The sequence below is a fragment of the Delphinus delphis genome, chromosome 20, assembly GCF_949987515.2.
Source record: "Delphinus delphis chromosome 20, mDelDel1.2, whole genome shotgun sequence".
NCBI lineage: Eukaryota > Metazoa > Chordata > Mammalia > Artiodactyla > Delphinidae > Delphinus > Delphinus delphis.
Genome location: NC_082702.1, coordinates 35656478 through 35684247, shown reverse-complemented (window position 1 = coordinate 35684247; position 27770 = coordinate 35656478). Strand labels below are relative to the sequence as shown.

At 40.3% G+C, this 27770-nt stretch overlaps 1 protein-coding gene across 1 annotated transcript in view; it reads left to right on the top strand.

Moving 5' to 3' along the window:
- Window positions 1-27770, top strand: part of CDH8 (cadherin 8) — a 379689-nt gene that overhangs the window by 208611 nt on the left and 143308 nt on the right. The window contains exons 5-7 of the mRNA XM_060000736.1: window positions 610-777; window positions 10918-11105; window positions 16304-16557. Of these exons, the coding sequence (XP_059856719.1) occupies window positions 610-777; window positions 10918-11105; window positions 16304-16557 (610 nt within the window). The remainder of the gene's footprint in view (window positions 1-609; window positions 778-10917; window positions 11106-16303; window positions 16558-27770) is intronic.

The window sequence follows — 27770 nt, the reverse complement described above, 5'->3', positions numbered from 1 at the left end:
TATAAATGTAGTTGAACAATGCCTTAAGATTTAGACACTTGCCTATATTAACTCTGATTGGCATTTTATTTGTCTGAGTTGATTCTAAGGATGCATTTATTTCTTTCATCTCTCTGATGTATTTGTGAGCCTCAGAATGATTTATCTCTGACCTCAGAGCCTTCTAGCTATTTGTGTATTTACTTCTCTTGTAGGGGAATTGGAGTCTGTGATAAATTATACGATTCTTTCACTTCCAGGATTTTCCAGAGTAGATGAAGCTATGTTATGATTTATACTTTAATTTGGTAGGCAAGAGTATGCCATTCAGCTTACTTTCTAATGTATATATTCGCAAGTTCTTTTTTTTATAAATTATAAAATGTATTTTTGCAAGTTATCCACTACTGTCTATGACTACAGTCTTTCTCAGTGTTGGCATCAGAGATGCACACCAGCTAAATGTCAAGAGAAAAGAGAAAATTATCTGAGTGGGGTCCTGATGTATGCACGTGTGTGTGTATGTGTGTGTGTGTGTGTGTGTGTGTGTGTGTGTGTGTGTGATTCACACATTGATTTTTGAATGAGCTGTCCGGCTAAAAGTCATTCTCCCATTTTTTTTCCCCTCAGCAATTATAAAAACTGCCCTTCCCAATATGGACAGAGAAGCCAAGGAGGAGTACCTGGTTGTTATCCAAGCCAAAGATATGGGTGGACACTCGGGTGGCCTATCTGGAACCACAACGCTTACAGTGACCCTCACTGACGTGAATGACAATCCTCCAAAATTTGCCCAGAGTAAGTGAATTCCCCATGCTGGTGAGCATCTAAGTATGATGTTTCCCTTTGAATCTATATTCTAATTTTCAGTGATTTGAAAAATTGATAGCAATCACTGACTGCTTATTATGTGCAAGGTATGGTAATTCATATATATGAAAAACTCTCCTATCACTTTGGTACTAAATGTATCCTCACTTTACAGATTTCAAAGAATTTAAGAACATTTCTGAATATTAAGCATAAAGTAAACAATGGAGCTGAGAATTAGAACCAGCAAGTCTGGCCGCAAGATTTGTGCCTATTTCTCTATTGCATGGTACCTCCCATTAAGAAAACTCAAGAGAATGATTGAAATGCACCTCAGATATTGTCCTATCAATAGTCCCACTTGTATAAAAGAAACTAAATCTCTAGAGCCTGAGGTGGGGAAGGCAGATATACAGTACACTTGCTGCAAAATATACACTCTTCCTTCCTGTGGCTGGTGGGACATCAGTGATCACTGACTCTACCTGTTCCTACTAAAGCTGTGCTTGGCCCCAGAAACCTCTCAGCAGCACTGTAGGCAGCCACCATCAATGAATCAAGGAGACAATCATTATTTGCCAACTTTCTTGTACTCTCATAGAACCCTTTCCTTCTGTGCATTTATCCAAGTAATGTGACATTAGAGAGATGATTTGGGAAGGACTTTCTGACATGCAAAGTCTTGAAATGAGAGAAATAAATGATGAATAGGAATTAGCTGGAACAAGGTGAAACTGGGGAAGGGAGGATGGACATTGCAACTAGAAGAAAAGGCTGTCCAAAAGCCCCAAGGAAGAAGGGTGTACGGCCCTGGATGAGAACTGAAAAAATTTCACTACAGCTGGAGCACGAGGCTGGAGAGTTAGGCGGGAATTAGCCATCCTTGGATTTGCGGGTCATTTTAAGTACCAAGACTTTTATCCTAAGATCACTAGGAAGTCATTAAAATATTTTAACTTGTAGGTTAAGTAACAAAATTTGATTCTAGGGAAATTAGAGAAAATGGAATCTGGCCTTCTTCCAGTGTCTTTCCACACTGCAGCCAGGTAAGGGGTGCTTGTAATCATTCATGTAAAAGGTGATGGAAGCCCTGGCAAGCAAGGTTGGTCGCAGTGGGAGTGGAGAAAGTGCATAAGGGTGTTAGATATTTAAGAGCTAATGGTAACAAAAATCTAAGAATAGATTGCATTTTCAGTTGAGGAGGTGAGTTATCCTATTTCTGACATGAGAGATTACATGCATGCTAGTGCTCCTTGCTGGGATAGGAAATACCTTAGGAAAACCAGTTTTTGCAGAGAGAGAGGAGAGAGAGGAGGGAGAAGGAGAGTGAGAGAGGAAGGGAAAGCCAGAGGTGCGGTTTGAAAGTGACACATTTGAGGTACCTTGGAGAATTTCTCTGCAAAAATGCCAAGGTAGAAAGAACAGAAAAGATGCATTTCATTAAGAATTTTAGGAAAAGTGGGAGTGAGAGCAGTGCCTCTTGACCAGTTTTGCTTCACCGACTCAGCTGTGGGAAAAGCACCACAACCGGCTCCAGCTGGAAGTGGGGGCTCAGACTTTAATCCACTGGAACATTTTCCGTGTGGATAGCATGAGGTAGAGCTTCAAAATGGCGGAGGAGTGAGCCGTGGAGATACCATATACATCAGAAATACATCTACATGTGGAACAACTCCTACAGAACACCAAATGAACACTAGCATAAGACCTCAGACCACCCAAAAGGCAAGGAACTCTCCACGTACGTGGGTAGGGCAAAAAAAAAAAAAAAGGGACAAAAGAATAGGGAAGGGACCTGCACTTCTGGGAGGGAGCTGTGAAGGAGAAAAGGTTTCCACACACTACAAGCCCCTTCACTGGCAGAGACTGGGGGTGTGCAGGGGGGAAGCTTCGGAGCCACAGAGGAGAGCGCAGCAACAGGGGTGCGGAGGGCAAAGTGGAGAGATTCCTGCACAGAGGATCGGTGCCGGCCAGCACTAACCAGCCCAAGAGGCTTGTCTGCTCACCCGCCGGGACGGGCGGGGGGCTGGGAGCTGAGGCTGGGGCTTCGGTCGGATCCCAGGGAGAGGACTGGGGTTGGCTGCGTGGACACAGCCTGAAGGGGCTAGTGTGCCACAGCTAGCCGGGAGAAAGTCTGGAGCTGCCTAAGAGGCAAGAGACCGTTGTTTTGGGGTTCGCGAGGAGAGGGGATTCAGAGCACCGCCTAAACGAGCTCCAGAGATGGGCGCGAGCCATGGCTATCAGCGCGGACCCCAGAGCCGGGCATGAAATGCTAAGGCTGCAGCTGCAGCCAACAAGAAGCCTGTGTGCGAGCACAGGGCACTATCCACACCTCCCCTCCTGGGAGCCTGTGCTGCCTGCCACTGCCAGGGTCCCATGACTGAGGGACAACATCCCTGGGAGAACACATGGCGCCTCAGGCTGTTACAACATCATGCTGGGCTCTGCCACCACAGGCTTGCCCCGCATTCCGCACCCCTTCCTCCCCCCAGCCGGAGTGAGCCAGAGCCCCCTAATCAGCTGCTCCTTTAACCTCATCCTGTCTGAGCGAAGAACAGATACCCTCAGGTTACCTACACACAGAGGCGGGGCCAAATCCAAAGCTAAACCCCAGGAGCTGTGCAAACAAAGAAGAGAAAGGGAAATCTCTCCCAGCAGCCTCAGGAGCAGCAGATTAAATCTCCACAATCAATTTCATGTACCTTGCATGAGTGTAATAGCTGAATGGACAACGAATCATCCCAAATGGAGGCAGTGGACTTTGGGAGCAACGATATATATATAGTTTTTTCCTTTTCCCCTTTTTGTGAGTCTGTATGTGGATGCTTCCGTGTGTGACTTTGTCTGTATAGCATTGTTTTTACCATTAGTCTTAGGGTTCTATCTGGTTTTTTTTTGTTTTTTTTTTTATTTTTAGTATAGTTTTTAGCACTTGTTATCATTGGTGGATTTGTTTTTTGGTTTGGTTGCTCTCTTCTTTCTTTTTGTTAATTTTTAAATAATTTTTATTTTTAATAATCATTTTTTATTTTTCAGTTTAACGACTTTATTTTACTTTTTTTCTTTCTTTCTTTATTTTTTCTCCATTTTATTCTGAGCCGTGTGGATGACAGGGTCTTGGTGCTCTGGCCGGGCATCAGGCCTGTGCCTCTGGGGTGGGAGAGCCGAGTTCAGGACATTGGTCCTCCAGAGACCTCCCAGCTCCACGTAATATCAGACGGCGAAAATCTCCCAGAGATCTCCATCTCAACGCCAAGACCCAGCTCTACTCAACAACCAGCAGGCTACAGTGCTGGACACCCTATGCCAAACAACTAGCAAGACAGGAACACAACCCCAACCATTAGCAGAGAGGCTGCCTAAAATCATAATAAGGTCACAGACACCCAAAAACACACCACTGGACACGGGCCTGCCCACCAGAAAGACAAGATCCAGCCTCATCCACCAGAACACAGGCACTAGTCCCATCCACCAGGAAGCCTACACAACCCACTGAACCAACCTTAGCTACTGCTGGCAGACACCAAAAACAACAAGAACTATGAATCTGCAGCCTGCAAAAAGGAGACCCCAAACACAGTAAGTTAAGCAAAATGAGAAGAAAGAGAAACACACATCACATGAAGGAGCAAGGTAAAAACCCAACAGACCAAACAAATGAAGAGAAAATAGGCTTTCTACCTGAAAAAGATTTCAGAATAATGATAGTAAATATGATCCAAACTCTTGGAATTACAATGGAGAAAATACAAGAAACGTTTAACAAGGACATAGAAGAACTAAGGAGCAAACAAACAATGATGAACAACACCATATGAAATGAAAAATTCTCTAGAAGGAATCAGTAGCTGAATAACTGAGGCAGAAGAATGGGTAAGTGACCTGGAAGATTAAATAGTGGAAATAACTACTGCAGAGCAGAATAACGAAAAAAGAATGAAAAGAACTGAGGACAGTCTCAGAGACCTCTGGGACAACATTAAATGCACCATCATTTGAATTATTGGGGTCCCAGAAGAGGAAGAGAAAAAGAAAGGGACTGAGAAAATATTTGAAGAGATTATAGTTGAATACTTCCCTAATATGGAAATGGAAATAATTAATCAACTCCAGGAAGCACAGAGAGCCCCATACAGGATAAATCCAAGGAGAAACACACCAAGACACATATTAATCAAGCTATCAAAAATTAAATACAAAGAAAACATATTAAAAGCAGCAAGGGAAAAACAACAAATGACACACAAGGGAATCCCCATAAGGTTAACAGCTGATCTTTCAGCAGAATCTCTGCAAGCCAGAAGGGAGTGACAGGACATATTTAAAGTGATTAAAGGGAAAAACCTACAACCAAGATTACTCTACCCAGCAAGGATCTCATTCAGATTTGATGGAGAAATTAAAACCTTTGCAGACAAGCAAAAGCTAAGAGAATTCAGCACCACTAAACCAGCTTTACAACAAATGCTAAAGGAACTTCTCTAGGCAGGAAACACAAGAGAAGGAAAAGACCTACAAAAACAAACCCAAAACAATTAAGAAAATGGTAATACGAACATACATATCGATAATTACCTTAAATGTAAATGGATTAAATGCTCCACCCAAAAGACATAGACTGGCTGAATGGATACAAAAACAAGACCCGTATATATGCTGTCTACAAGAGACCCACTTGAGACTTAGGGACACATACAGACTGAAAGTGAGGGGATGGAAAAAGATATTCCATGCAAATAGAAACCAAAAGAAAGCTGGAGTAGCAATTCTCATATCAGACAAAATAGACTTTAAAACAGAGACTGTTACAAGAGACAAAGAAGGACACTACATAATGATCAAGGGATAAATCCAAGAAGAAGATATAGCAATTGTAAATATTTATGCACCCAACATAGGATCACCTCAATACATAAGGCAAATGCTGACAGCTATAAAAGGGGAAGTCAACAGTAACACATTCATAGTAGGGGACTTTAACACCCCACTTTCACCAATGGACAGATTATCCAAAATGAAAATAAATAAGGAAACACAAGCGTTAAATGATACATTAAACAAGATGGACTTAATTGGTATTTATAGGACATTCCATCCAAAAATAACAGAATACACTTTCTTCTCTAGTGCTCATGGAACATTCTCCAGGATAGATCATATCTTGGGTCACAAATCAAGCCTTGGTAAAATTAAGAAAATTGAAATCACATCAAGTATCTTTTCTGACCATAACGCTATGAGACTAGATATCAATTACAGGAAGAAAAAAACTGTAAAAATACCAACACATGGAGGCTAAACAATACACTACTAAATAACCAGGAGATCACTGATGAAATCAAAGAGGAAATCAAAAAATACCTAGAAACAAATGACAATGAAAACATGATGACCCAAAACCTATGGGATGCAGCAATAGCAGTTCTAAGAGGGACATTTATAGCAACACAATCCTACCTTAAGAAACAAGAAACATCTCAAATAAACAACCTAATCTTACACCTAAGCAATTAGAGAAAGAAGAACAAAAAAAAACCCCACAAAGTTAGCAGAAGGAAAGAAATCATAAAGATCAGATCAGAAATAAATGAAAAAGAAATGAAGGAAACCATAGCAAAGATCACTAAAACTAAAAGCTGGTTCTTTGAGAAGATGAACAAAATTGGTAAACCATTAGCCAGACTCATCAAGAAAAAAAGGGAGAAGACTCAGTAGAAGTAGAAGTGAAAAAGGAGAAGTAACAACTTACACTGCAGAAATACAAAATATCATGAGAGATTAATACAAGCAACTATATGCCAATAAATTAGACAACCTGGAAGAAATGGACAAATTCTTAGAAAAGCACAGCCTTCCGAGACTGAACCAGAAAGAAATAGAAAATATAAACAGACCAATCACAAGCACTGAAATTGAAACTGTGATTAAAAACTTCCAACAAACAAAAGCCCATGACCAGATGGCTTCACAGACGAATTCTATCAAACATTTAGAGAAGAGCTAACACCTATCCTTCTCAAACTCTTCCAAAATGTAGGAGAGGGAGGAACACTCCCAAACTCATTCTACGAGACCACCATCACCCTGATACCAAAACCAGTCAAAGATGTCACAAGGAAAGAAACTGTAGAGCAATATCACTGACGAACATAGTTGCAAAAATCAACTATCCAGAAATGGGCAGAAGACCTAAATAGACATTTCTCCAAAGAAGATATACATACTGCCAACAAACACATGAAAGAATGCTTAACATCGCTAATCATTAGAGAAATGCAAGTCAAAACTACAATGAGATATCATCTCACACCAGTCAGAAAGGCCATCATCAAAAAATCTAGAAACAATAAATGCTGGAGAGGGTGTGAGAAAAGGGAACCCTCTTGCACTGTTGGTGGGAATGTAAATTGATACAGCCACTGTGGAGAACAGTATGGAGGTTCCTGAAAAAACTAAAAATAGAGCTACCATATGACCCAGCAATCCCACTACTGGACATATACCCTGAGAAAACCATAATTCAAAAAGAGTCATGTACCACAATGTTCATTGCAGCTCTATTTACAATAGCCAGGACATGGAAACAACCTAAGTGTCCATCATCGAATGAATGGATAAAGAAGATGTGGCACATATATACAATGGAATATTACTCAGCCATAAAAAGAAACGAAATTGAGCTATTTGTAATGAGGTGGATAGACCTAGAGTCTGTCATACAGAGTGAATAAGTCAGAAAGAGAGAGACAAATACCGTATGCTAACACATATATATGGAATTTAAGAAGAAAAAAATGTCTTGAAGAACCTAGGGGTAAGACAGGAATAAAGACACAGACATACTAGAGAATGGACTTGAGGATATGGGGAGGGGGAAGGGTAAGCTGTGACAAAGCGAGAGAGAGGCATGGACATATATACGCTACCAAACGTAAGGTAGATAGCTAGTGGGAAGCAGCCGCATAGCACAGGGAGATTAGCTTGGTGCTTTGTGATCGCCTGGAGGGGTGGGATAGGGAGGGTGGGAGGGAGGGAGATGCAAAAGGGAAGAGATATGGGAACATATGCATATGTATAACTGTTTCACTTTGTTATAAAACAGAAACTAACACACCATTGTAAAGCAATTATACTCCAATAAAGATGTTAAAAAAAAAAAAGAAACACATGAAAGAATGCTCAGCATCATTATTAGAGAAATGCAAATCAAAACTACAATGAGGTATCACCTCACACCAGTCAGATTGGCCATCATCAAAATATCTACAAACAATGAATGCTGGAGAGGGTGTGGAGAAAAGGGAACCGTCTTGCGCTGTTGGTAGGAATATAAATTGATACAGCCATTATGGAGCACAGTATGGAGGTTCCTTAAAAAACTAAAAATAGAACTAGCATACAAGTCAGCAATCCCACTACTGGGCATATACCCTGAGAAAACCATAATTCAAAAAGAGTCATGTACCACAATGTTCACTGCAGCTCTATTTACAATAGCCAGGACATGGAAGCAGCCTAAGTGTCCATTGACAGATGAATGGATAAAGAAGATGTGCACATATATACAATGGAATATTACTCAGCCATAAAAAGAAACAAAATTGAGTTATTTGTAGTGAGGTGGATGGACCTAGAGTCTGTCATACAGAGTGAAGTAAGTCAGAAAGAGAGAGACAAATACCGTATGCTAACACATATATATGGAATCTAAAAAAAAAAAAAAAGGTCATGAAGAACCTACGGGGTGGACGGGAATAGACGCAGACCTACTAGAGAATGGACTTGAGGACACGGGGAGGGGGCAGGGTAAGCTGGGACAAAGCGAGAGAGTGGCATGGACATATATACACTACCAAATGTAAAATAGATAGCTAGTGGAAAGCAGCCGCATAGCACAGGGAGATCAGCTCGGTGCTTTGTGACCACCTAGAGGGGATGGAGGGAGGGAGACGCAAGAGGGAAGAGATATAGGGATATATGTATATGTATAGCTGATTCACTTTATTATAAAGCAGAATCTAACACACCATTGTAAAGCAATTATACTCCAATAATGATGTTAAAAAATTTTCTTTTTTTTAAAGAATTTTAGAATTTTCACATCTGGCCATTCATAAATCAGACAACAATGCCAACCTTTGAAACCAAATGACTGAAATAAAAAACGTCATCTCTTGCATCCTTCCCCCGACTCTTGTTTTCTTTTCAGTTGCCATTATAATTAATGTGCTAACATGCAACTCCTCTTTCTCACAAAATGATTGTTTCAATTGAGTGGTGGCGGATAAGTTTCAAGTGTTCCCTTTCTTAGAGGTAATATCGATTAACTACGATCCCACTGAAAGGGATGATGAGAGTAGGAAGAGTAAAAGTGGATAAAGAAACGTTTCATTGGCTTGGTTTCCCAAGGCTTCCTGATGCAGGATTAGTAGCAAGGTGAGCCCCTTGCTGTCTTATTATTTAATAAGCACACCTCAAGGAGTCATCTGAAAACTTTATCTGAAATATAAGGTTGGAAGGAAATGGAATCATTACACCAATTATGAGGGTATTGGGAGACTTGTGCTAGACCGATGATTTTTGGTGCCTTTCTTACGGCAAAACTGTTTGGAAAACATTTTTGTTCCCGGGTCACATATTATGATTTCAAGAGACACTTTAACTTCATCATTAAATAAAAGTGTGTTAGTTCTAGAAGAAAACCTCGCCCATCATCTAAAGTAATCTTGTTATACTGGGAAAAATGAGCCTTAGCTTATCCAAGGGACTCAGTGATTGAGTTCAAACTAGAATTAGGTAATGTTCTCCAGATATAATTTTTCCTTTTGGGTTTATGGTTCATCGAATGTTTATTTTCCCTTGTTCTTGTTGCAATGGGACTACAGCTTCCTGGTTGTCTGGGTTTGGGTTCCCCGCAAACAGGCACTGAGACAAGGATTTGATTATAAGTAGTTTATATTGGAGATGATCCCAAGAAACGCCAGCAGGGAAGTGAGAATTGTGAGCGAGAGGAGGTAGAAAGCTGACAGTGTGCGTTATCAAGCCAGCGATGACTGGGGTGACTGGAGCTTCATTCCACTGGGGAAACTCTGGAGCAGTGTAAATAAACAAAAGAAAAGGACCAGCTTAAGATTATCCTGCCAGAGAGGGCAAGGAGCCTGGAATTTCATGTACTAAGTTGCGTGAGCCTTTGAGGGCTGCTTCTCTGGGGGTGTTAATTTTCTGATAGGTGTGGACTGACAGGCAATGGACAAAACGGGTTCTGAAGTCCAGAGGAAACCCTCAGCAAAGAAATGCAAGAGTTGGCAGTTGGCTGTAAGGCAGGTGTGACTGAAGTGGTAATGGCCAGGGGTTACGGGGTTGGGGTACCGGCAACTTCCCCTACACCAGTGAAAGTGAGTGACACCAATACAACAGCCAAAGTGATCTGAATAAAAATGGGACTAATATCACTAATTAGACACGTTTTCCTGCCCCCATAGGGGAAGCCATATACACTGTAACTGTATTTTGCCTAGAGAGTTTTGAGGGTAGGATTTTTGGTCTTCAGAGCAAGGAGAATTTTAGTAACAAGAAGAGTGTTTCATGTGTCTGAACAGCTTGCTGCAGGGCACAGCAGAAGCTTGGTAATTGGATTTTATCAAAAATGGTCTATAAGTCTGTAAATATAAAGGTAACTTCAAAAGTGACTTTCAGTGTGTTACACATTGCATCTATCTGTGCTGAAATTAGCTTAATATTTTATGTTGGGCAACAATGAATATCCCCAAGGGCAGCCAATGTGATTATACAGCAAATTGGAAAGAACGTTCACATAGACTCACTAATATCCTGATATAACTCTGCTCCAAGTATGTACTTGGTAAACATATGGTTGAATAAGTCCCATAACTCAGAAGAGTTTCAAAGAGAGATCACTGCTTCTTCTGGGAACATTTGTCTCTGGCTCATTTAGAAGACTGTACATTCCACAGTGGAAAGGATGTTTTTGTCTTTCCCATCACTGTATTGGTAGTATCTATACAGAAGTAGCCAGAGCAAAAGAGGTGCCCAACACATATTTGTTAGATGAATGAATGAAGAATGGAATATGTGCAGTGCTCAGTGTCTCTCCTCTTTCCTAAGGTCTGTATCACTTCTCAGTACCAGAAGATGTGGTTCTTGGCACTGCCATAGGGAGGGTGAAGGCCAATGATCAGGATATTGGTGAAAATGCACAGTCGTCATATGACATCATTGATGGAGACGGAACAGCACTGTTTGAAATCACTTCTGATGCCCAGGCCCAGGATGGCATTATAAGACTGAGAAAGGTAAGCTCAGGAAGGTTTTGTTCGTCTTCAGAATACCTCTTTGAAACTTGAATGTTGAAGGTGGTAGGGGTTGGGTGGACTCCCTGACGTAATCTTACAACTGGAGGAGGTTTGCCTTCTTAAGCTGTGCAAAAGTGAGTGCTTTTTGCACATCCTATCTTCTAGTCCTGCTTTATATTTCAGCTAAACCTCGGTGAACAGTGACCATGGTGGTGCTAGCCTCCCATCTCACCCATCATTTCTTTCCTCTCTGTGTTTCAGTGTTTTTCCATGAGCTGCAGGAACTGGCTCAGTTCTTGTCCAGAGCATCCACCTATGTAGGAAAGCCAACACTCTGAAAGCAACCTTTAAGCAATGAGGGACAAAGATTGGTGGACAGTTCCTATTCACTGAAGAAATTATTGTGAGGCATATTGTTTATGATTCCTTAGAGGATTTTCAGTGGGAATAATCCTCATAAGCCCATAGAGGTGGCAAGTTCAATGGCTTTTCATCCTTTTCTATAGAACTCTCCCCATTTCTAATCTCCTGCTTCCTAGAATATCTCTGCAAAATGCATTCAAGTTTCCTGTGTGTTCACTGCAGGCTCTGCTTTTAGGGAAACTCAAAGACAGACAAAGTAGTCAGCTTCAGTTATTCTGGCTAGTTCTGGCACCAGAAGGACAGGGCCCACCCTGCTATTATTAGATGCTTCTAACTGTGATCAAATGACCAAGCATTGTGGTCAACGAAGCTCATCTCTGCTTTTTTCCTGGGTGTGGCGCTACCATTGGAGAAAGAAACATCTCCATAAATAGTACAAAGAATATATGGCTTTTTAAAAATTGGAGTATAATTGCTTTACAATGTTGTGTTAGTTTCTGCCACAAAGTGAAGTGAATCAGCCATATGCATACACATATCCCCTGCCTCTTGGACCACCCTCCCCGCCTCCATCCCACCCAAGTAGGCCATCACATAGCACCAAGCTCAGCTCCCTGTGCTATACAGCAAGGTCCCACTAGCTATCTGTTTTACACATGGTAGTGTATTTATGTCAAACCTAATCTCCCAATTCATCCTCCCCTTCCCTTCCCCTCCACGTCCACACGTCTGTTCTCTACGTCTGCCTTTCTATTCCTGCCCTGCAAATAGGTTCATCTGTACCATTTTTCTAGATTTCACATATATGAGTTAATATACGATATTTGTTTTTCTCTTTCTGACTTACTTCACTCTGTATGACAGACTCAAGGTCCATCCACATCTCTCCGAATGATCCAATTTCATTTCTTTTTGTGGCTGAATAATATTCCATTACATATATGTACCACATCTTCTTTATCCATTCAGATGTTGATGGACATTTAGGTTGTTTCCATAACCTGGCTATTGTAAATAGTGCTGCAATGAACATTGGGGTACATGTGTCTTTTGGACACATGTCCAAAATATGGTATATGCCCAGCAGTGGGATTCCTGGGTCATACAGTAGTTCTATTTTCAGTTGTTTTTTTTTTTTTTTTTTGCGGTACATGGGCCTTTCACTGCTGTGGCCTCTCCCGTTGCAGAGCACAGGCTCCAGACGCGCAGGCTCAACAGCCATGGCTCACGGGCCCAGCTGCTCCGCAGCATGTGGGATCCTCCCAGACCAGGGCACAAACCCGTGTCCCCTGCATCGGCAGGCGGACTCTCAACCACTGCGCCACCGGGGAAGCCCCTATTTTTAGTTTTTTAAGGAACATCCATACTGTTCTCCAAAGTGGCTGAATCAATTTACATTCCCACCAATAGTGCAAGAGGCTTCCCTTTTCTCTGCACCCTCTCCATTATTTGTTGTTTGTAGATTTTCTGATGATGGCCATTCTGACTCATGTGAGATGATACCTCATTGTAGTTTTGATCTGCATTTTTCTGATAATTAGTGATGTTGAGCATCTGTTCATGTGCCTCTTGGCCATCTGTATGTCTTCTTTGGAGAAATGTCTGTTTAGGGCTTCTGCCCATTTTTGGATTGGGTTGTTTGTTTTTTTAATATTGAGCTGCATGAGCTGTTTATATATCTGGGAGATTAATCCTTTGTCCGTTGATTCGTTTACAAATGTTTTCTCCCATTCTGAGGGTTGTCTTTTGGTCTTGTTTATGGTTTCCTTTGCTGTGCAAAAGCTTTGAAGTTTCATTAGGTTCCATTTGTTTATTTATTTTTTTTAATTTCCATTACTCTAGGAGGTGGGTCAAAAAGGATCTTGCTGTGATTTATGTCAAAGAGTGTTCTTCCTATGTTTTCTCTAAAAGTTTTATAGTGTTTGGCCTTACATTTAGGTCTTTAATCCATTTTGAGTTTATTTTTGTGTATGGTGTTAGGGAGTGTTCTAATTTCATTCTTTTTCAAGTAGCTGTCCAGTTTTCCCAGCACCACTAATTGAAGAGGCTGTCTTTTCTCCATTGTATATTCTTGCCTCCTTTATCAAAGATAAGGTAACCATATGTACGTGGGTTTACTTCTGGTCTTTCTATCCTGTTCCATTGATCTGTTTTTGTGCCAATACCATACTGTCTTGATTACTGTAGCTTTGTAGTATAGCCTGAAGTTGGGAGTCTGATTCCTCCAGCTCCTTTTTCTTAGCTCAAGATTGCTTTGGCTATTCAGGGTCTTTTGTGTTTCCCTACAAATTGTATAATTTTTTGCTCTAATTCTGTGAAAAGTGTCTGGTAATTTGTTAGGGATTGCATTGAACCTGTAGATTGCTTTGGGTAGTATAGTCATTTTCACAATATTGATTCTTCCAATCCAGGAGCATGGTATGTCTCTCCATATTGCAGTCTGTGACTGCTTTTGCTCATGATCATTTGTGTGCGTGTGGTAAATGTGAAAAATTCTGTACATTTTCCATATTTATTTCTCATTGTGACAACTACATTCATTAAAAAACGTGTAGAACACAGTTCAGTATTTTACAGACATGGGCATTTGCAAAGAGAAATACCCTTTTATCTTCATCATGAGTATTTTGTTCAACATTGTTCTTTATATGCTTGCCATGAAGTAGTACAAATTAATTTTAAAACGGATTTGCTGATTCATGAATTATAAGATAGATAATAGGTCACATTGTCAGGAGCCAATAATTTTGCCCTCTGTCTTGATCAGCATTACAATGACATGACTCCAAGCTTACTATCTGACTCTCTCTGTCATGTTACCCAGGGATGTGCTTCCAATGGCCATGCTCTTCAAATCCCCTTTTGGGGAGGTATTGAAAGTGAGAACCTGGAATTTTCTGGATATAGTTTTATATACAAAATCAATTTTAAAAATCAATTTTGAAAAGAAAATGGCTGCATCTGTTTTAACTCTGCTGAGTAACACTCACTTTAAACCTGGATGGAGCTCAGTATTAAGAGTTGCAAAGTATTTAAAAACTCGTGTGTTAAATACAGTACAGTATAATTATACTTGAGTCAATTATTGACTAACCCAGAGACACATTTTCCTTGGCTAATGAATCCCAATGTCATTTTTTTTGTTATTATTAACTGCTATTCTTTGTTACCATAAGGTGCTTTTATAAACTGAAGCAATTAGCTGTTTGCTGTATTTTTATTCACCATTATTCATAAACTTGGAAGCATATACTACACATCTTGACACCAAAAAACCCATGTATTTTACTCTAGAGAACAATCTGTAGGGAGTCATTTTCCTGCAATTCATGGGTCCTCTTTTTTGTCTGACAAAATCCCAAGGACACCAGGATGTGTTCTGATAGATTGTCATTAAGTTGGGCAAAGAATTAAGCAGAATATAATCTCTTATGCTTAACAGCGTTTGTAAAGAATTTGAGATTACAAAATTGTTACAGTAGGGGTGATTAGCAAATTGTGAAAATGTTGATGTTGAATTGCCTATTCATGTACATACGGGTACATGTGTTTAGTAATTTCAGAATAGACAGGGGATTGAGTATCTGCCTTGTTTATTAGAAAATATATCAAAAAAATCTAAGTCCAAGTAGAATGAAATTCAAATATAAGAATCAACATAAAATTTTGAAATAAGAATCTATATTTAAGCTTGTATAGGAGTTCTGAAAGAGTTCACTAATGCTAGCTTGTGTTCCAGCTTATTTTTTTAAAATTTGCACCGCAGATGTAGAGTTCAGTTTCTTATAAGAATTGCCATGGAAATCTAAATTGTCTCTTTGAACCTTGACAGAAATACATCCTTGACATCTGAAGTATTATGTTTGCTGAGAGAATTGGACTGTGAGGGTTCTGATGCAGATGGCCTTCTGGTTGTTTAAGGGGACTGTGTTCTTTTACCTGCCTCTATTTACATAGGTCATTAAGTTAAGTCTCTGGGGCTTTTAAGGAAAGAGGTATTAATAGGTCAGAAAAATTTTCAGTAATGGTGCAATGAGGTAATTTCAAATTGCTTTTAACTGGTTGGTGGAAGTCACCACCAGACCTAGTTACCTACCTGTCTGTCAGTCTGTCTATCTATCTATCATCTATCCTAAATATAAACACAGGTAGATATGCGTCTGTATACATATTTCTTTATATGCCCACCTGCTTCACAGCACAGAACTCATATAATAGAGACCTTCTAAGAATGCCCTAAAAAATAATAAGCCTCATTTTAGCCACATGATCAGTAAAGCAGTGATGCTCTGGAAGTGAAATAAGAAAACACTCTTTGTTGGGATTAGTGCTAAATTGTGCTTTATAATGTCTCCATGGACTAAACAATGATTATTTCTAGTTCTTTACGTTTCACACACTGTTGCAGAAATGATAAAATATCCTTCCCAGATAGAGATTATGTTCGATGCTGCCTTATCTCTGACGAGCAGAGGCCCGATTAACTGGCTGATTGGTATGCAGATCATGCCTTCAGTAGTACAATTTTATTATGAGTCTGAAGTGAAATTTCGATGGCACAATTCATGACTGTGAATATTTTGTGAATTCCAAGTGAAATGAGCAAAACAAAACAAAACAGTAGGAGATTAGATTCACTGAGCTTGTATAATAAACAGCTATCAATAAATGCCTGTAAAATTTACAGGTTGAATCTGGGGGAATGGAGAGTGATCCCATTAAGGCTCACAAATGGGCTTAAATGCACATAACGATCATCCATCAGCATTACACTCATTTGTTCTCGCTGCTGTGGTCATTAGTGAGAAACATTCATCTTTGTCATTTCTTAACAGCCTCTGGATTTTGAGACCAAAAGATCCTATACACTGAAGGTAGAGGCAGCCAATGTCCACACTGACCCGCGTTTCAGCAGCAGGGGGCCCTTTAAAGACACGGCAACAGTCAAAATTGTTGTCGAAGATGCAGATGAGCCTCCAGTCTTCTCTTCACCGACTTACCTCCTCGAAGTTCATGAAAATGCTGCTCTCAACTCCGTGATTGGGCAAGTGACCGCTCGTGACCCCGACATCACCTCCAGTCCTATAAGGTATTTCTCTTTTGAAAGGAAAACTGGCTATAGTGCATGACAAGCAGATCAGTACAAAATGTAATTACGTATGCAGTCTGTGTGGCTGCCTTTGAGACTATGTTCACATGACCAAGGAATTTTGGTCAACATGTACTGCGCTTGTGTGTGTGTGTTGCACACACCTGCGAAGGGCTGCATACAATGCCCAGAGCCAGGAATATCAAGATGAAGAAAGATGCTAAGCTTTCAGAGGGCTCCATGAAAAAGCCAAATCGAGTATATTTTGCAGTGCATTTGGGTGGATCTTTTATAAGGTATTGTTTTTGCTTGTTTGTGGGTTTTTTTTTCTAGCATTAGAAAAGTACTGCTGTTTTTTTTTTTCTTTCTTTCTTTCTCCTTTGACAGTTACAGTGAATTATGTATAAGAATTTAGAGGCATGAGATCACTGTCTCAACACAGTAAGAGGCCCCCTGTCTTATTTCTGTGTTCGCTGTTTGGCTTTGAAATGATCTTTTTACCACTTTATGGGCATTTCTGATAGGTCAGCATGTTTGGATTGGTGCCTTTTAGACAAAACCTTTCTCTGTCATTTCAAAGATATCTTTTGTTTATACTTTCCCTGCTGAAAATTTTTTCCAGGATGAGAAATATAATCCCTTGTTAAAGTTTTTCTTCCTTGTTTTAGAAATAAGGCTCAGTTCTGGGTTTTTCTTGTTGTTGAACTGTGTACATCTTTTCTCTTTGCCAGTCACCCAAATGACAGTAGATGCTCGGGCTAAAGAGCTTTCTTCTGAAAGAACACTGAAAATCTGTAACTTGTCCACTGGTCTCCAAGGGTGAAGTGTTAGTTAATGATGTGTTTGAGTGTGGATTTCAAATATTGCTTTAGAAATGTTTGTTGAAAAAGAGAGAGAAAACTAGACAGAAGAATACAGTTTTAAAGAATTGTCCAGTTAATTTATGAGTTAGATGTCAGCTTATATCCCAGTCATTCAATTTCTAAGTTACAGGGACCTACGGCAGATATCTTTCTAATTACTTTATTCAGGGAAACTCTAGACAAGTGAGCTTTATGAAAGCTTTACTTATTCACTTCTTTTCTGTGTATTAAACTCCCAATACTCCCAAGGGTGCTGAAACTATGAGGCTGGAGGTGAAACCCAGCAGAATAATCAGTGTCCCAAATAATTTGAGTTTGGGCAAAAAAAGAATTATTTTCAGGTCCGGAAAAGTTGTTTTTAACACAAGTCATTTCTAAATTCAGGATAGTAGAGTGTATCCCATAAGGATATAAAAAAAAAAAATCCTTTCTTCAAAAGAGCTCAACCTCTAAGAAGGGGATTTGAGGAATGGTCAGTGGCCCATTCTCTGTTGTAAAGGAACTCAACAAGTTGTGGACACACAGAATGGCCTCTATTTGGCTAAGAAAATCATATCTATCAAAGGGACAAGTATTGAATCCAAGGGTAGGAAGTATCCAGAAAAATAAATTTACATGGGCATCCATTTTTTGACTAAATAGTGAAGTTGTGAAATGGCTTTATACTGAAATTCTAATATAAATAGAGACAGTGGTACTTGTTGAATGAATGAATCTGCCCCGTTTTCCATTGTTACTCCATTTCTTCTGAAAGAACACAGAACAGAGCAATTGCCACTTTCTTCACATCTTCAAGCATAAGAGAGAATATGAAGAAAGTAAACAAGATTGGCCTGAGAGACCAGCCATGGGGTCAGTTTAGCATTTGACTTGTCAAGATTTCTACTCTTGTCAGCAAAGAACCCATAGCGGGCCAGGAGCATGCCAAGCTGAGGACCCTCAGGGCAAATGGGGATTCAGATATCAGGGCAATCCCATGTACACCCAAAACATGGAATCTATAGTACCAGCGGGAACAGACTTCCTGTGCAGAAGCATGTTCTTCATCAGCTGGAGATGAAGTTTGAGTAACTTTTGATGCCAATACTAAGCTCAGATTGGTTAGAAGTGGGTAAACATCCAGGTTCATAGCTCCCCACTTGTTTTTGCCCATTTTATAATCTATCCATTGACTGATGTAAAAATGGAGATATACTGACAATCATTCCAGCTCACAGGGAATCAGTGATGATTATCACTGTAGTTGATCGTTGTTGTTATTGCTATTGTTATTGTTATTTTTTATAATTGTCTGGTGGCATAAAAGGCAGGTGAAGAAGAAGCTTGAGGCTGCTTAGCAACAACTGCCCAACTTGGAAGCATTTTGTTTCCAGGCAAGCTAAAGGGGGTCTGGGGCTGTGTTACCAGGAAGGGATGGACAGATAAAGTACCACTTGATGACACAGGCATACTCTAGCTCTGATAGATGTCAGGCAAGTGCTAGTTCCTTGGCATATGTGGTTTCACCCAAAGAAGGGGCGATTACTGTTTCAGATCATTTACAACAGGGTTTTGATGCATTATTCAGAAAGTGAGCCCCACACCATTCTGACTGGAGGTGGACTGGCTCCATAGGAATGAATCTAGAATGTAAGAATCACCAACTGCATTTTTCAGTATCAGTTCTGCATTTTTGCAGTTGTCCCTCCCCCAACCCCTGTCCCCCAACTGGGTTATGGAGAGCAGCTTTCCTCTATCGATGCACAATTGGTTAATTTGTTTAGAAAATTAAATTTCCTGACTAGCCAGAGCAGTGCATAGTTCCTTATAAGTCTAGCAGACAGACTTAGAACCATTTAACCTTTTTAAACAGAACTAGAGGACACAGATATTCAGGGAACTATCAAGTAACAAATAACAAAGCATGATTTTCTCTTTAGGGCTGTTGTATTTTATATGCTAACAAGAATGTACGCATCTTTTAGGGGAATGTTTACCTTGCCATCCAGCAAGAAATAGGCATTTATTGTGGCATCTGCCATGTTAAAACATGCAGTCATTAATTGGTTGGTCAACTTCCTCTAAGACTCAGCTTCTTTTGAGAGCACATTGTCAAGCTGAAAATATCATGTATATTAAAATTCTTAAAACTAAACCTATTTCTATGTGTATAAACATATCTGTATCTATACCTATGTCTGTATAAGCCCATCAGGGCAAACAGACAGTGACACAGAGGCATACTTCATGGTCTTACCGTCTCCCTTCCAGGAACATTAATTAAGCATGTGCTACTTTCTTCAGTACCTTATGCCTCTCAGTAATACAGAATACGATTGTGTAAATTATTTAAAAGATGCCATATCTTGAAACTACAGCAGACTGCATTTCAAATCCTGTCACTCCTACTTTCCAGTCAGACAGCTGGTCTCTTGGAAGTCTCTGAGACTCAGCTTCCTCATCTATATTTTGGGATAATATCATCTTTGGAGCTATTAAGACTACCAACTAATAAAGCCACCATAAATTTCATATCTTAAATGCAAATTAAAAACCTAGTACTCATTTCACCTTGCAATAAATCTTTCTCTGCTCCAAATAAATAAATAAATAAAATAAAAATAAAATCCTAGTAGTCATTTTAGCAGAGATCCTTCTACTCAAGGTTGCTGACAGTGCAGAATTACCTGTTATTTTTTTATTTAACAGTTACATGCTAAATCGTCCAATTAACATCATTTAGTCTAATTTGCCCTTGCTACTGTGATGGATATTGTTACCAGTGAGTGCTTACTATGTGGCAGGGATGTGCTAAATGTATTCAGTTCATTTCCTAACACCTTTATGAGATAATATGTGTACTCTCTTAACAGATGAGAAAACCGAGGGTGAAAAGACTAACTTGCCCACTGTCATACAAATAGTCAAGAATGGAACTGTGGTGCATACATTTTTTTTTTTTTTTTTCTGGCAGTGCAATGCCTGCTTTCTGTTCCTTTGTCACACTCCCTTTCTTTCCCTATGATCTCTGTGACTCAAACTGTGTCTCTATGTGATGTGATGGCTTAGCAGGACCAATTTTTTTCCTCAAAATCTTCTTTTATGTGTTTGTTTATTTTTAATTATATAATTTGCAGGTGTACAGCATTATAGTTCAACATCTGCCTACACTACAGAGAGAGCACCACCACAAGTCTAGTCACCATCCATCACCATACAGCAGATCCCCTTCATCCATTTCACCTCCTCAACCCTGTTCCCTTCTTGGTAGCTACTAATCTATTCTCTGTATTTATGAATTTGTTTTTATTTTATTTTGTTTGTTCATTAGCTTGTCTCAGTTGACACATATGAGTAAAATCATACAGTATTTATCTTTCTCTGACTTATTTCACGAATCATAATACCTTCACGGTCTGTGTTTTCACAAGTGGCAGGATTTCATTCTTTTTTGATGACTAATATTCCGTTGTGTGCGTGTACATGTTTGTGTGGCATCTTCTTTACCCATTCATCCGTAGATGGACACTTAGGTTGTTTCCATATCTTGGCTATTATAAACAAGACTGCATTGAATTAGCAGGACCGATTTAATTGAAATAATAAACTATTCATTCTCTAAATGGTCTCATTCAGTCCAGGATGCATACCAGGAAAAAGGAGCATACAGACATCAGGTCTGTGGAATTAACCAGAGTATGGGTGGAGTGTTCCTTTCTCATCAGTCTAGCCCCTTTGTATGGGTTTGTTACTATCGGTTGTGAACCAAATTGTGATCAGGGAGGTAAAGGAAAAAACAACGTTATTGTTATTTGATGAATGAGACATTGTGCTAAGTTTCTATTATGTATCATTTCACTTAACTCTCACAAAAGACACCTATGAAGTAGTCAGTATGATTCCAGCGTTATGGAGGAGACTGAGGCTCTGAAAAGGTGCTTCCTGTGCATGTTGACATAGCAGGGGTATGGGGCCAGGGTTTAAACCCGGGTTTCTTCTTACCACTGATGACTATGTCTGTGCATGCTTTGCTACGTTCTGGTATTTTGCACGAGGTGTGTAGGATGATGACAGCTAATGTTTACTGAGTCGGTACTTTGTGATAGACACTCTGAAATGGCATTTGAGGGAGCAAATTGTTTATCCTTAAGGTGAAACTTCCTAGCACAGAGTAAGTGTTAAATACAGGTCAGTGCTTTCATGTAAACCTGCTATGGCTCATTTTTTTCCTCTCAATAAAGTCATGTCAAGTGTATATTTGATTTCACCATGGCTTTGAGTGGCATGTGACTGTTTTTTTAGATAGTTGCTTCCTATTTATTTTTTGCAAAGCATTCTCCGTGAGTAAGACTACATGAGCTGCTTAAATTAAAAGTGGGAATAATGGCCATTCAGCAGGTGAAGCAGGCTGACACATGACCATGGCGGCCACAGTGCTCTGTTGCCCTAATTCCTCTCTTGAATGTAAGTGCCCACTCAACACAAGACACTGCTTTTTCTTTTTCCTACTTGTATTCTGGCATTTTTATAATTCGCCTCAGTCACCAGGCTTGCTGTTAATGAGCTCTTTTCCTGAAAACACTTCTTATAGTCCTGATGTCCAATGATGCTACAGTGAAAATGCTTCATACTGTAGAAAACCTGGCAATTGTTTGGCGCATAAACTGTGTATCCATTGACTCTCTCCTCAATCTTGCAATAATCCCCCAGAGACTTTGTCTTTTTGTTGTTGTTGTTTTTAATTGTGATAAGAACACTTTACATGAGATCTACCCTTTTAACAGATTTCTAAGTGTACAGCACGGTACTGTTAACTGCAAGCACAATGTTATACAGCACATCCCTAAAACTTATTTGTCTTGCGTAACTGAAACTTTATAGCCATTGATTAGCAACTTCTCATTCCTCCCTTCTCCCAGCCCCTGGCAACCACCATTCTATGCTTCCATGGCTGACTATTTTAGATACCTCATGTAAGTGGAATCATGCTATAATATCCTTCTGTGGCTGGTTTCTTGTACTTAGCAAAATGTCCTCCAGGCTCATGGATGTTGCCGCACATTACAGAATTTTCTTCGTTTTAAGGCTGAATAATACTCCATTCTGTCTATACACCACATTTTCTTTATCCATTCATCTGTCGATGGACATTTAGGTTGTTTCCACATCTTGGCTATTGTGAATAATGCTGCAATGAATGTAGGAGTGCTAATATGATTTCAGTTAGTTTGAATAAATGCCCTGAAGTGAGATTGCTGAATTATATGGTAGTTCTATTTTAATTTTTTTAGGAACTTTCATACTGTTTTCTGTAGCTGCTGCACCACTTTGCATTCCTACCAACAGCGTACAAGGGTCTAGTACACGGACTGAGTCTTTTTAAAACAATTAAAACTTGGTCACTTAGTTCCTGTGCACTCTTAGCCAGTTAAAATTTGTCTCCCAGTTCGACAGTACCAGCTTTTCCAAGTCATTTCCCCAAAACACTCACTGTACTGCTAATTCAACTAATAGTGATTAGTATTAAGTCATATATTCATTTAGTCACATGGCCATTCATTCACATTACTATATATATATATATAACATGTTATATATACTATATATCATATTCTATGGCACATATGACTTGTCTATATCCATATCTATATATTTATATCTATATCTATATCTATCTAATCTATGGTATCCTAAGGAATTTCTATAAAGACAGATCCTCTGCCCTCATGGACCTTGTTCTATAGTAAGGAGGCTGGTTAAATAGCCATGTTAAATTCAAGTCTTTTACATTTATCTAACTAACCTTTAAGGCTATCTGAAAATGATAAACAAAACTAGATTATGGAACTTCAGGGTCACATAGAGGAAGAGGTCTCCTAGTTGTCTAAGGAATTGCAGTAGAAGCAACCACAGATATCCAGTGATGTTAAAGTGGAAATATCTCACACTCTAGAGAACCTAGTATTAATCTGGAGGGTGGACTGTATGTATATAATTTTCTCTCATTTTTTATTCCCTCCCTCCCTTCCTCCCTCCTCCTTCTCTCTCACTATAAAGAGAAGCTTTGGGTAGAAAAAAGACTCCTTTTTTCCCTTAAAGGAATAATAAATAATATGTGATGCAGGGACTTTAGAATTCTGGGACTAGCAGAACTCAGATAATATTATTTATTAAAGCAGTTAGAGCAACCAGTAGAGCAATTAGAGGCAAAAGTTGAAAACTTGTAGATGGAATTTTTGATACTCGAAGTGCATGGGAGAAAATGTTAAAATGGTTTCTTTAGGCATAATAACAAAAGCTAGAATGAAATTAAACAGTGAGAAAGAAACAGTTGGAGTTCAGTGAAATATATAACTGATTCATAACTAAGGGCTTTATTTCATTATTAGTGGCTCTAAACAGCATCTTTCCTTGCAGTTGGCTCAACATTGTATCTTCCTATAAATTTGCCACAGCAAAATAGTTTTTATAATATAAAAGTGCATTAATTCCTGTTAAATTTGGAAACTAGAATATACACTGCCCTTCTCCAAGAGCAGCATCTCCCTAACTGGGCTCTAAGGAACATCACTGGGACTAAAGACAGGGCAGCCAGATCAATTTGAACTCAAGTTTCTTTGCACCAGGATTTCATAGATGAGTTACTTGGCTCAGGGGCTTTGCACTCTTTAAGAAGGAGAGATTTAGCCTTTGAGCTTTCTGTAATTTTTCAGAGAATCTGAAACATTTGATGTAAAGGACATTCAGGCTTCTGTGCTGGTCTGTACTCTAGATTCTAATGCATCAAGCATTGCAGAGCATTGCAAACATCATGACACTTATTCCTATTTGTGTAGTAGAATATACGTTGCCCCCTTTTCCTTTCCATAGAACCTACTTAAGGAAGGACCCATGACTAGTGAATACTTTAAGTCTATTGCATGAGGCCAGAAGTCAGCAAACTGTAGCCTGTGTGCAGAATCTGGCCTCCCACATTTTTTAAAAATAAAGTTTTATTGGAACACAGCCACTCTGCATTGGAATAGTTGTGACAGAGACAGTATGACCTGCAAAGCCTAAGATATTTACTTTATCAAAGAGTTTGTCATCTCCTACAATAGACTGGTAAGAGCTTGGATTTTCATCAGTAAGTTAATTCCAGGATCTTATTCTGTCTAGCAAACTCCCTAAAGGTAAGATTTTAAAAATATTTTTTAAACTTGGAGTAGTCAAAGAAATTCTTTTATTAGAATCCAGCTGTATATGATGGGGTTGATGTCCCCCACGCTTGCCTTAGAACCCCTGGGACGTTAGTTCTCATGGGGCACCTGACAGTGTGCACTTACGTTGAGTCAGCCAGAAAAATCTGGCTTCATTTAGTGTAGCTTTGGGGAAAATCACCATAACTACCATACACACTGTGAAAGGACATCCTGAAAAAGACTGAGATGCTTACTCTCTTGGACTGGGGAATATATTTGTTTCTTGCATGAATTTCTCATAATACCCTGTATTTCTACCTGCCCTTTCCGTTCTCCAGGCCTCGGTGATGACTATGATACAGGCTTTTTGGAACTGAGGCTGGTGATTGCCTTAGCCAGACTCTGGCCTCTGCAGTTCAATGCCTTGGCAAAACCGCTGACTTGCACAGCAGCATTTCTCTCTCTGAAAGCATGAAGTGGCATGAAATAGAATTGCACTCGGAACAGACTTGCTGGAGTATGTTCAACAAACTCTAACATGCATTCTCCAATACGAGAGTAGATTATTTATTATTATTATTAATTTTTTTTTTTGTGGTACGCGGGCCTCTCACTGTTCGTGGCCTCTCTCGTTGCGGAGCATAGGCTCCGGACGTGCAGGCTCAGCGGCCGTGGCTCACGGGCCCAGCCACTCCGCGGCATGTGGGATCTTCCCTGACCGGGGCACGAACCCGTGTCCCCTGCATCGGCAGGCGGACTCTCAATCACTGCGCCACCAGGGAAGCCCAAGAGTAGATATTTAATGAGTAATACTGGAAATTTTTTGTGGCTCTTCAGTCATGCCTATTTAGTGTTTTAGCACAGTGCCCTTCACATATGTCTCATTTAAACTGTATTACAGGAACTCTATGAATTACCTGTATTCTTATCCCCATTAAACACATTTGTTGCAGGTTGTTTTCCTGGGCAGTAGATAGAGTTTGAAGTGCAAGCTGTTTGTTAGAGGGCAGCACCTGTGACTGGAAGGGGACAGAAGCAGGCAGACTTAGGGAACAGTAAAACTGCAGTGCGATCCCAGCAAAGCCTTGGCCCAACCCAGTGGGATGAGTATTGATCATCAGAGGAGTCCTGTGTCCTGCCAGAATGGTAGGGCCTTTATCCCTCTGCTGGCTTAATCTCCAGGTAACTCCTGGAGAGGACAATTTCTGCAAAAGAGGCAGATTCTAAGGACCTGCTATCTAGAGGGTCTCCCCTGCCTGCTCACCCTACAGCTCTGGCATCCTTCCTTAAAGGGAAATCTGCCCCGAGTATGTCCATCACGGACAAGTGCACGGAACCTCTTTACTGGTGGAGTAATTTGCCCAACTTCACGCTGCTAGTCATCTAGCTCCAAACCCACGTTACCTCCAAACTACAGTGTCTTCTCTTAGGCAAATATATATTTGTTCTACATTTTTAGATGCAAATGCTAAAGCGACAAATTGATTTAGCTGAAATGTTAACCAGTGTGGTACGGTAAACCTGACTAACAATAATCAAAAATTATCAAACTGATGAGAAACTCTGGTCTGAAGTCCAGGAGGAGAGGCCTCTGAATGCAGTCCCCCTATGAGCAAGTGGAAGTAGACTGAGCACAGAGAAAAAGAAAAAAAGTTGAAAGAATCCTAAAGTCATAAACCTGGGGCTCAGATATAAACCTGATGGAAGCCGTAACTTGGGTCTCAGACACTGGCTGAACCTCCCAATGCTGCACCCTGGAGCAGAGAAGGTTAGTGCCCAGTGCCCCACATGACTCAGACCCAACGCCTGGCCCTCAGGTGACTGCACCTGACTGGGAAGCCCCTGACAGGAGGCCACCCCTCAGGCGTCTCCGGGACCCAAGGAGAGGAGCCCCCGACAGGATGGCCGGCCCTCAGGCAACTCCGTGACAGGATGGCTGCCCAAACTATGTGGCTGACAGGGTCCTGGTGCTCGGGCCTGGTGTCAGGCCTGAACCTCTGAGGTGGGAGAGCCAAGTTCAGGACACTGGACCACCAGAGACCACCGAGACCCATGTAATACCAATCGGCAAGAGCTCTCCCAGCATTCTCCATCTCAATGCTAAGACCCAGCTCCACCCAACAGCCACCAAGCTCCAATGTTGGATGCCCCATGCCAAACAACTAGCAAGACAGGAACACAACCCCACCCTTCAGCAGAGACGCAGCCTAAAATCATACTAAGTTCACAGACATCCCGAAACACAGCACTGGGTGCAGCCCTGCCCACCAGAAAGACAAGATCCAGCCCCACCCACCAGAACACGGGCACCAGTGCCCTCCACCAGGAAATCTACACAAGCCACTGAACCAACCTTACTCACTGGGGGCAGACACCAAAAACAACGGGAACCATGAACGTGCAGCCTGAGAAAAGGAGACCCCAAACACAGTAAGTTAAGCAAAATGGAAAGACAGAAAAATAAGCAACAAATGAAGAAGCAAGGTAAAAACCCACCAGACCAAATAAATGAAGAGGAAATAGGCAGTCTACCTGAAAAAGAATTCAGAATAATGATAGTAAAGATGATCCAAAATCTTGGAAATAGAATGGAGAAAATACAAGAAACGTTTAACAAGGACCTAGAAGAAGTAAAGAGCAAACAAACAAGGATGAACAACACAATAAATGAAATGAAAAACTGTCTAGAAGGAATCAATAGCAGAATAAATGAGGAAGGAGAATGGATAAGTGACCTGGAAGACAAAACAGTGGAAATAGCTACCGCAGAGCAGAATAAAGAAAAAAGAATGAAAAGAATTGAGGACAGTCTCAGAGACCTCTGGTACAACATTAAATGCACCAACATTCAAATTATAGGGGTCCCAGAAGAAAAAGAGAAAAAGAAAGGGTCTGACAAAATGTTTGAAGAGATTATAGTTGAAAAGGTCCCTAACATTGGAAAGGAAATAGTCAATCAAGTCCAGGAAGTGCAGAGAGTCCCATACAGGACAAATATGAGGAGAAACACGTCAAGGCACATATTAATCAAGCTATCAAAAATTAAATAAAAAGAAAAAAATATTAAAAGCAGCAAGGGAAAAGCAACAAATGACATACAAGGGAACCCCCATAAGGCTAACAACTGATCTTTCAGCAGAAACTCTGCAAGCCAGAAGGGAGTGGCAGGACATATTTAAGTGGTGAAAGG